General features: G+C 40.9%; 1 protein-coding gene across 1 annotated transcript in view; it reads left to right on the top strand.

Moving 5' to 3' along the window:
• Positions 1-4,895: 4,895 nt before the first annotated feature.
• Positions 4,896-9,982, top strand: part of KIAA0368 (KIAA0368 ortholog) — a gene marked incomplete at both ends in the record, with an annotated part of 47,975 nt that continues 42,888 nt past the window's right edge. Inside the window, 4 exon segments of the mRNA XM_008944738.1 lie at positions 4,896-5,026; positions 6,314-6,430; positions 8,008-8,126; positions 9,940-9,980. Of these exon segments, the coding sequence (XP_008942986.1) occupies positions 4,896-5,026; positions 6,314-6,430; positions 8,008-8,126; positions 9,940-9,980 (408 nt within the window).

Genomic DNA, 9,982 nt, shown 5'->3' with positions numbered 1-9,982 from the left:
GATCTATCTAGTTTTCCTGATACTTGATTCTTTTACATACAGGGAAAGGGAATGTCTCCTCATATGCTGTGCCCATTGTTAAATTGTCACTGTTTATGTTCATCCTGAGATAAACCTTTTTTTTTCCACCTGAGAAAACACCACAAAAAATGAAACACTGTGTGAAAATGCTACACAGCAGCATGGAGAGAAGTTGTGATTGTTGCAAAATACATGAGTATCTGTTATAAATTTTGAACGGGCTTAGTTGTATGCATTTTAAGAATAAAACTACAAAGTACTAATTTTTCTGCTTATGCAGTTCATTTTTTTTTTTTCTCATTGGTAATAAAATGCTGGCTATCATATCTGTGGCATATGTATGAAGTTTCTAAGAGTAGCTAGTACACCAGACAGGATTTCTCAGCTGCTTTCTAATGTAGTGGGCAAGTCTGACAGGGACTGTGGTTGGCACATAGCTCATAGCCAGGTTCTGGGTGCGGTAGCAGTCATCTTTCTCTCAAATTGCTTCCAGCTTTATGTTTGCAGAGGGAAATTTGCAAGAGTATCCCAAAAAGAATTAATTCAGTGAACTGCTGACAGGTAGTGGTGATTTAATCTTACTTGGGTTATTCCTTCCAGCAGTCCCTGGCAGAGCAAGGGGCTGTCCACAGTGGGGCAAGTCTAGAAGGCTCACAGCGGTCTCAGTGCGCCTTACGCGTTTCCATTGCTTCTGACTTGCCAGTTTGCTCTTGGAGACATTTTTGTAGAGCCCTACAGGATTTTGCACAGGATTTTCTGGTTGTGGTTCCACTGAAGTGTCCTTCCTTCCCTCCTTTCTCCCTTTCACTTTGTCATTTTATTTACACAGGTGAGAAAATCTGTCTTTTGGGTGGTTGCTAATTTTTTAAAATAAATTCTCAGGACTGCATTGAAAGTTGGTCATTTGACTCTGACAGCATGTTCTTCCCCCAGCCCCGTGTTCACTAGAGATGAACTGCAGTAGATTGACTATGGAATTAATTTTATAAACCTATATAATTTGGTAATACAAGGGGCACTACAGGTGCGAACCAACACCAAGGAAATAACTACAGTCCTAAATTTTAGGTGGAGATTAAATGTAAGGTTGGGAAAGAAGCTTTTGTAAAATCACAGATCTCTTTAAGTATTGGCTTTTCACATGTGGTTAAAGCTGTCTTCTACTAAATGCCATCCCTCCATTACTTCTTTCTTCCAGTGCTTCCAGAAAACTTCAGAATATATCTTTAACTGTATTAGTCAACTTTCAAAAAGGAAAAATTATAGCAGATGTGTCACTGCATGTACTGCATTGTAAGTTCAGTGTTGGCTAGTGAATTCAGGGACAGAGGTGCATAAAGCTTTGTAACTAAAATTCAGTGCTCTTACTCTCAAGTTGTGGTAAGATTACTATAGCAGTAGTTATTTCAATTGCTCAGGTTTATTCAAAATAGTTTGTGTCATCGTTTTTCTTATGATACCTAGTAAAGAAATTTTGACCTCTTGCTTTACTTAATTTTATCTTCATACAACCTAGTGGTCTGAAATTACAGCTATGTGATTTTACAGTCAACAGTAGGGGCTGCAGAACTAGGTGGAGAAGGTTTCGGCTTAATTTTTTGAAAACTTTTTGAAGGGCATGGTGTGGTAATGTGGGATGGGTTGGGAGCAAGCCCTGTGTGTTTTTTGTTGCCTGATGATGCACAGTGGTCTGCTTGCTGGTGCAGGCTGGACAGGGAGGCTAGGTGGAGGCTGTGAGAAGATATAAGGCAGAGAGGTAAACGAGCTTGCCATGTGCCAGCCTGCAACACACATGGAGGTAGGACACAGTATCTAAGTCCCAGGTATTGTGTCCCCAGCTCCTCCTGGACCGTTGTGTGTGGAACTTGAAATATTCAGTGTTTATGCTTTCCTATAATGAGTGCTGTCAGCTTGAGACATGGTCTTAATTGTTAGCAGAATAAAAACTGGGAATAAAATGGTTGATGTGAAATACTTGGGAGAGGTTACAGTTCTTCGTTTTTCTGTCCTGCTGCCATGGATAGAGCCTGCAATGGCAGCACAGGAGACTGCTTTGACAGGCTCCTGACCAGCTTCTTAACTGCCGCCAGGTGACTAGTCTCCTAGAATTTGCTGAAGAGTCCTGTTGTGCTTATGGTCAGGGCAAGGACACCTGATGGCAAAATTAGAGCTTAACTTGCTGGGAAGCAGAGATACGAGAAAAGTAAACGTATGGCACAGGCAGCATAAACAAGGGGGTAGCTTTTCTTCTCCTGACCTCTATTATTTACAATTCTGTTTGTAACAACAGAATGGAGTAGGAAGCTGGAAATGGGGTAGATGCTTGCAATTTGGTGCATTGCTGCACATCCTGTGGGCACCTGCAGGGTGGTTTCTGTGCCTTTTGGAAGGTGTACATGGTCCAGTGGCTACAACAAATGTCTTTAGAAAGAGGTTCAGCTGTGTTTCCTTATGCATGAGTCTGATCTGTTGTTGTATGAAGGAATGGCTTGGGGAGGTTCCTCAATCTTTTTGCTTGAGGATGGTCAGTCTGCAGTGATCTCTTAGACTTCCAGGTCTGAGGGGAAAGATTCGATAAATTAATTCTTTTGTGAGTTATTTCAGCTGCTTGGTGAGGCCTGTGCTGTCCACTGGTGCTCATGGGGTTGTGAGACACCGTGGGGGTCCTGAAGGGGGAGATCATTCTGGGGATGGGGAGTATGACACAAAAAGGAAGGTGAAGAGAGAAAGAAATTGTTAGGACTTTAAAAAAAAAAAAAAGGGAATATGAGATAAATGTTGTGAGCTCTTTGACTAGCTGACAGCCTGATACTTACATGAAGCCTGTCTGAAAAAGAGATTGACTCATAAGTCAGTTTGCAGGTAGGTGCTGCAGAGTTTTGGCTTGTAATTTTGCTGACAGTAAATTTTCATATTCCTCTGTCTTTTCAGATGCCTGCTCAGCAGAAAATAAAATGTTGGAAATGTTTGTTTAATCTGCAGCTGGCAGAGGAGGAATGACGCTGTAGGGACTAGCACAGATTTAAAAAATAGGACAGTAGAGGCTTCTGCAGCTACATCATGATAGATTTGCTGACTAGAGCTGTATTTGCATTTTAACATAATTTTTGTTCACTTAATGTCTAGCCGTATCCATTTACCTCAGTCTTTCTGTCTGCCTTGTACCAGTGATATTTTCGCCTCAGTGTGCCTTTATGGGCAGCTCAGTCATCCTGCTGTGCTGAAGGAGTGTTCTCCGTGGTCTCCCTCTAATCTCAGCTTGGAAAAGGTCATTTTAGATTAGTCTTTGGGAGAATGAGTTCCTTCTTGTAAGGTTCTGAAGAGCTGTAGTCCCTTCAAAAGCACTAGATCTTGCTGCCCGTGGATCTGGCTTGCAGTGCTGCAGTGTGGAGAGGAGTTGCTCTGGATCCAGTGCACAAGTACTCTCCTTGGTCCAGCCATCAGGAGTACTGTGTCAGGAAGATTTTGGTTTGCTTCTCATTTAACTGTCAGGGCAACTCCATGCTGGCACCTAAAATAAAGACTTTTTCATTCTTTTTATGAAGACGGATGGTCCTCAGACCTTGTGCTTGAGCTGCCGACTTAAGATTTTGATCTCATCCATTTCCATGAAATGATCTTCTGCTAGCAGAGAAACAGATATTATTCCTTCCCTCCCTGCCCCTCCACTTCTCTTGGTCTTGTAAGAGAAACAGCTTCTATGTCTTTGCAGATAGAAAAAAAATTCTTTTTGTGTTCCTTTTTGGGTTTTGGGAGGAGACCTGCTGGGTAGAGGAAGATGAATTTGTTACGACACTCCAGCAGCTTCCCAGAGCGATAACAGGAGCTTTGTATTTTAAGTTGGAGCAATATGTCTTGCCTTTCATGCTTGTGGTCTTATTCCTATTGGTGATAGTGCTGTCTTTTGGAAGAAAATTCAACAAAATGTAACAAATCAGTACCTGGTTCAGTCAGCATTTGTAGGGCTGTGTGAAGATTTTCTGGAAGACGTAAGTGGCTTAACAGAAAGTTAAGTAGGCACAACAGGTTAGCTTGTGTCAAGATGTCCTGTGACTACTCCCAGGAGTATCAAATTTACACTGAAACAGTAGTCTGTGGCTTCCAAAGAACTAATTTGCACTTTGTAACTTGTTTCTTGTGCTTTCAGGTATGCAGCCCGTTTATTTTTAGGCAACTTCTGTGGTGTGTTTTGCTACAAGCTTATGATTTGTGCTTTGCCTAGACCTTTCCTTTCTGCAACACTCTCTGTAATTGGTCTTCAGTTCGGTTGTACGTGCTTGGTGGTTTTGTTCTGTTGACACATCATTGACAACAACGGGATCCTTGTGCATTGTCAGAACTATAGGTTTAACAATAATAATAATATTAAGAATTGGCCAGATCTTTTGCTCTCTGATTAACTAGTGGAGATACCGTGGTCTGAATGCAGGTCACAGCAAACATATTTTCAAATGTTAGCAGTCCGACAGCCACACACCTGTGCAGTCCAAGCAGAAAGGGCAAGGAATGCCTCGGAGAGCCTAACCTTCTGTTTCACCTTTGGAAATGTTCTAGCCTCTACCTGAAACACAAAATGAAGCAAAGGAAATCTTAATTGCTTCTGCCTTTTCTAGGAGTGGTCTCCACATTGTGGAATCTCTCAAGTAGGTTCTGCCATCAACAGTTTGCTCAGTTAGTGTTAAAAATACACGATGGATCTGCACTCAGTGCTGTCGAGATGGATTTACTTGAACAACTGTGTGCGGCATTTCTTACAAACCCATATGGGAATGTTCAGAAAAACTTGTTTTCTTGCTAAAGCAATTTTTAATTTCAACCAGTTTATCTCTTTTAATCTTTTTTTTTGTCTTTTTTTTTTTTTTTTTTAACTGCAGATCAACTTGAACGTGTATTCTTGCGTCTTGGCCATGCAGAAACAGACGAACAGTTACAGAACATTATTTCCAAATTCCTACCCCCTGTTCTCCTCAAGCTCTCCAGCACACAGGAAGGAGTTCGTAAAAAGGTAGGGGTGCAATTTACTGTAGTGGAATGTTGTTCCAGTCAGGGAGAAGGAAAAGCCTTCATATATCATAATTTATTATATTTGGATATTCCCTGTGGAGAAGTTTACTCTTTGAGGAAAAGTTGTTGAGAACCTGATGGAAAAATGGGCTTATTGCAACTCAGTGTTTAAAGAAAACAGTTATTGCTTTTATCAGCATGGTCTTTTGCAGGTGTGTGGAGGCTGTGTTTGTTTCTACTTGAGAGCAGATAGCTGTGAGTTAGCTTGAGACCAAGACTTGCTGCCACAGACACTGTTGTGTGGCTTCCAGGTTGGGGCTGTTGTGCATATACCTGACTTACAGCACACGTGAAGCAAGCTTGCTTCTCTGTCTGAAAGAATGTGAAGACACTCTCCTTGATGTCATTCACTTGTTTTATAACAGGAATAGAAGCAAGGACCAAACAGTTTTTGAGGTGGGATTTAATACATACCTGGGGAATTCCGTTTCCTCTGTTAGGTGATAGGAAAAAAGCACATACTGCACACCTGCAAATGAGCACAAAGACACAATAGCAGGTGTGGAAATCTGTAACACCCTGCCCCAGCTGGTCCCAGGCCCATTGTAGGAGCCATCAGCCTATAAAAGGCCCTTCTCCGCAAGCCTAGGGGAACACAGGTACCATGGCTGTTAGGAACCCAAGTTAAGGACTCAGAGGAAGGAGCATCCTTGTCTGTGTCCCTCCCAGGGCTCTCTGAGGAGACCCTTAGTCCCACTGTTTCGGGCATGAAACTGTTAAAGATTTCAACAGGTCAATGCCAGAACACATTTTGGACTGAGAGGGTGCAACCTAGAGGTACTGGACACAATAGGGTGCAGGGGAAGATCATTTTGGGATCGCATAAGCCTTCTAATGGGATGTTTAGTGGAGGAGCCAAAGGTGTGGAATGTGATGGTCCTAGGTTATTTGGGGAGGAGCATGTGTGAATCTCTAGGGGTGAAGCCTTCTGGTGAATGTGTACCTCTCCTGTCTGGACCTGGGGGCACGGAGCTGTGGCAGCTTCCCCTCTGCTGGGCTACTGGGCCTGGCTCTAGTTCCCTGACACCATGGATTGATTGTTCCCCCTGTTCCTGTTGCCAGGCTACAATAAGTGGTGGTGGCCATTTTCTTAGAGATTAAATAATCAGGAACCTCAGGTCTAATTTGTTTATAATAGACCTATCTAGTGAATTGAGTATGATGTGTGGAGTCCAAAGCAGTAAAATCTGTTGTGGTTCCTTCAAGTTTTTTGTTTTCTTCCTGTCAGGTCATGGAACTTCTGGTTCACCTGAATAAGCGCATCAAAAGTCGTCCAAAAATTCAGCTTCCAGTAGAGACGTTGCTGGTGCAATATCAAGATCCTTCTGCAGTGTCTTTTGTCACTGTGAGTGTCTGTTCTTCCAAGAGCACTTGCTGATTTACTGGTAACAAGCAGAATAGTTTTTAAAGCCATTGTGTTTAGCCTTGTCACTTTTCCTAGCAAGGACGTTGTTGTCATGAGGTTGATGTTAAAAGATTTTTGATTTATTTTTTTTTTTAAACTAAACCTTATGGTTCGTCGTGGGTGAAACTTAATTCCATAAATAAGCTGCACCATTGATTCTCTCCAAATTACTGATAATTAATCTTGATACTTTGTAAACGTATGAATTGGTTTTACTTCTATTGTAGAAGATCTATTCATTGTTAGAAGATCCACTTTACAAGCACCTACCACTCCTTATCCTGATACGTGCAGGATCAGAGTCTTAAAACACCATGCAGGATCTGTCTCACTTAAAGAATATGCATTTCTCTGAACACATAAGAATGTGAATTTTTATGTGTTTTTAGGGTCAGGACCTTAGCTGAGGAGAAAAAGATGGAAACCCCCTTGTTTTATAGATAGGGAAACCTTACTAGATGGTTTCATTCAGTGTAATTTAAAAAGTGAAAATAGTTTAAAAATGTTTTTGTGAAACTATGAAGACAACTTTAATTTCAGCTGTGGTAGATCTATTGGAAATTGCCATTGTGAAAAAAAGTGATTAAATAAGAGGGAAATCTTCTGTCCTTGCATTTGACTGTTCAGTCATATGTAGCATAAATGGAAAACATAACATCTTAGAAACCGATGCAGAAATACTTATAACTTCTGTGTTACTGCTGTTTAAGGTCTTTCAGATTGCCTTTAAGCAAGTGGAATTATCTGGAGCTCACCTTCTAGAAATGGCCAAGGACTTCTAGTGTGCATGTGCTCTGTAGAGTAGTGAGAGGATCCTCTTATTTGAAGATGCTGCGGTTTTGGCTGGACATGTCAAAAATCTGTTTTTGTTCATGTATCTGAGTGATGCAAGTTTTTTGTGCCATGAGGCTTCATGACATTTTAACAAGTACTGTCTACAAAGGAGTATAATGCTTCCCACTTCACTTCTTTCTGCCAGGTCGTTGAACATGTAACTCTTATCTCTGCGGTTCTTGAGCGGATTTGCGTCAACACGATAGCAGTTAGATAGCCCGGTATTCAGTATTGCTCTGCTTTGCTCTCCCATCACTGGACTCTGGACTGCATCTGCAGCTTTTAGTTATGATGACTAAGAAACAAGTTTCCAAGAAAAAACTTGCCTGTGCTCCTGCCTTTGAATTTATTCAATATTGCTTTCTATTTTATTTCAGAAATGGGTAAGAGAGAATGTTACGCTTGCTTTCCTCGAAGTTGTTGCTCAGGAAAAGCTGCTTTTGTGAAATTGGCAGCAAATAAGAGAAGCTAGAGAGGGTTTTTTGCATTGCTGTTTTCCTCCTTTTAAAGCTGTCCTTCTCTTTAATAGCTGTCACTCCAACGAGCCTTGGAATTAAGAAATGAGTCTTCCAAAATATATGCTGTTTCCAACACCCAATTAAGTAACACAACATACAAGAGTTTAAAGAAGAGCTATTTCTTTTGCGCTGTTGCAATACTGTGTGCTTTTTCTACTTCTCTAGAATTTTACCATAATTTACGTTAAGATGGGGTACCCCCGTCTGCCTGTGGAAAAACAATGTGAACTGGCTCCAACTCTTCTCACTGCAATGGAAGGGAAACCTCAACCACAGCAAGACAGGTACAACTACTTATTTTTGGAGTGATTTCTGTTTGCATCGATTTAGTAAAATAAGCTGTATCAGTTAAAAGATTTTTTTTCTTAGGATGTTCTGGACTTGTATATTTTGTATCAGCAGTTAAGTAGTTTGGGTCATGCAAAGGTTTCATATAGTCCAATGTAGTGATAATACACATGAACTGCAGCAGCAGGCTCCCTGTGTGATGAGGCCTATGTTATGATGGGTATTCCTGTCTGTATGCCCCAGCTATCTTAATCAAATTCTGCTTTCTAGTCTAAGGCAAAAAATTCAGTAAATAATCTCTGTCTAGCAGCAAGAACAGCAGTAAATGTCTCAGATTGGTCATTGTAAATTGTGAGAGAACCCAAATTCTTACTCACTTGCAACACTAAGTTGTAGGAAATAAAGAGACTGAAGTTGGGAACAGCTGTGCACTATGAACTTGCAGAAAACTGTTAATTATGGAGCTGGTTCTTATTTACATTGAGATGGGTTTCCACCATGCTGGCACTAGAAAATGTCATTAAAATCATATCTTTATTCACTCTACATCACTTTGACAGTGCAAAAGTATTTTAAAAATGACCTAATTGAAAAGTCTTGCAGTAAAATCTTGCTTCAGTTCATGAGATGAGTGTGAAAATGCTTGGTTGTCTTCTCTCAGACTATGGTTTTGTCCTGTCTGAAAAGCAAGCACGTGAGTGAACAGGGCTTTGGGAAGTCTGGTTCTGCCAGTATATTGCAGGATATTTGTGTGTATGCTTTCTTTGGTGAAGCTGAACAGTGTTGATCAACTTCTGCTCTAGGCAGACTGAGATGAAAAAAAAAAAAAAAAAAAAAAAAATTCTTATGGATGAGACAGTCCTAAACTGTATTTTATGGCATAATTATGAAACATTAAAAGTCAGGACAAAGCAGTGAGTTTCTCGAGATGTTTGTTTATGCATGCAGACATACATGTTTTATTATATTGTAATGGTTTGAAAACAAACCAGTGAGAGACTCCAAGTCAGAAATACAATTTAATAAGAAAAAAAAAAAATCAATAATACAAAGGATAACCACAGACAGAGTCAGAATACAACCTGATACTCTGTAGTTAGGGTGGTGGTAGCAGTCCAGATGAAACAGTCGTCTCGTAGAAAAGATCTGGTAGCTCTTGTCCTCTGGAAATCCAGTGGGTAAGGCCCCCTGTGCTGTCCTGAACCCCAGTTTATATCCAGGTGGGAGCACTTGGCTCCTCCCCCTGGGTGGAGCATCTCACAATGGGTTGATATCAGTCTATGAGTCATGCAGTGGGTCCTTGATGGTCCATTAAACAGAAATAGCTCCTGGGGAGAGCTCTGTATGAGTCATGGGGTGAGGCATGGATGGGCCCATTAACAGGGAGGACTCCTCCTGCTGGGTGGGAAGGTGTTAACATCTCCCTGGACCTCTTTCCTTATCTGTTATAGCCTGGGGTGTGAGGTCTGTCCTGGGCAGCTGCTACCCATGATTTTCTTAACGGCCCATGAGCACTGACATAGAGAGTATAGAATACACAGTTTTGGTTCTACCCACATAAGGATACACTGGTCCCAGCCCCTGTAGCCATGACATATATGGAAAAATCCTAGTTTATCTTCTGCCTTCCATTTTTAAGTGGAAGAGGTAACAAAAGAATAGTGGATTGTACATCAGTTTAAATTTAAAGGGTTTTTTTTGTTATTAAGGACCGGGTTTGTTGTTAAAAATTTCTCTCGTGAATGTTAAGAATAAACAGGTATGTTTTTTTTTTTTTTAATGGTTGCAGTAAATATAATTGTTTTTCAGCCTAATGCATCTTCTAATACCACCCCTTTTTCACATGAAATAC

The sequence above is a fragment of the Merops nubicus genome, unplaced genomic scaffold (assembly GCF_000691845.1).
Source record: "Merops nubicus isolate BGI_N331 unplaced genomic scaffold, ASM69184v1 scaffold11607, whole genome shotgun sequence".
Classification (NCBI taxonomy): Eukaryota; Metazoa; Chordata; class Aves; order Coraciiformes; family Meropidae; genus Merops; species Merops nubicus.
The sequence above is the reverse complement of the archived record's forward strand: the minus strand, read 5'-3'. Positions and strand labels throughout refer to the sequence as shown.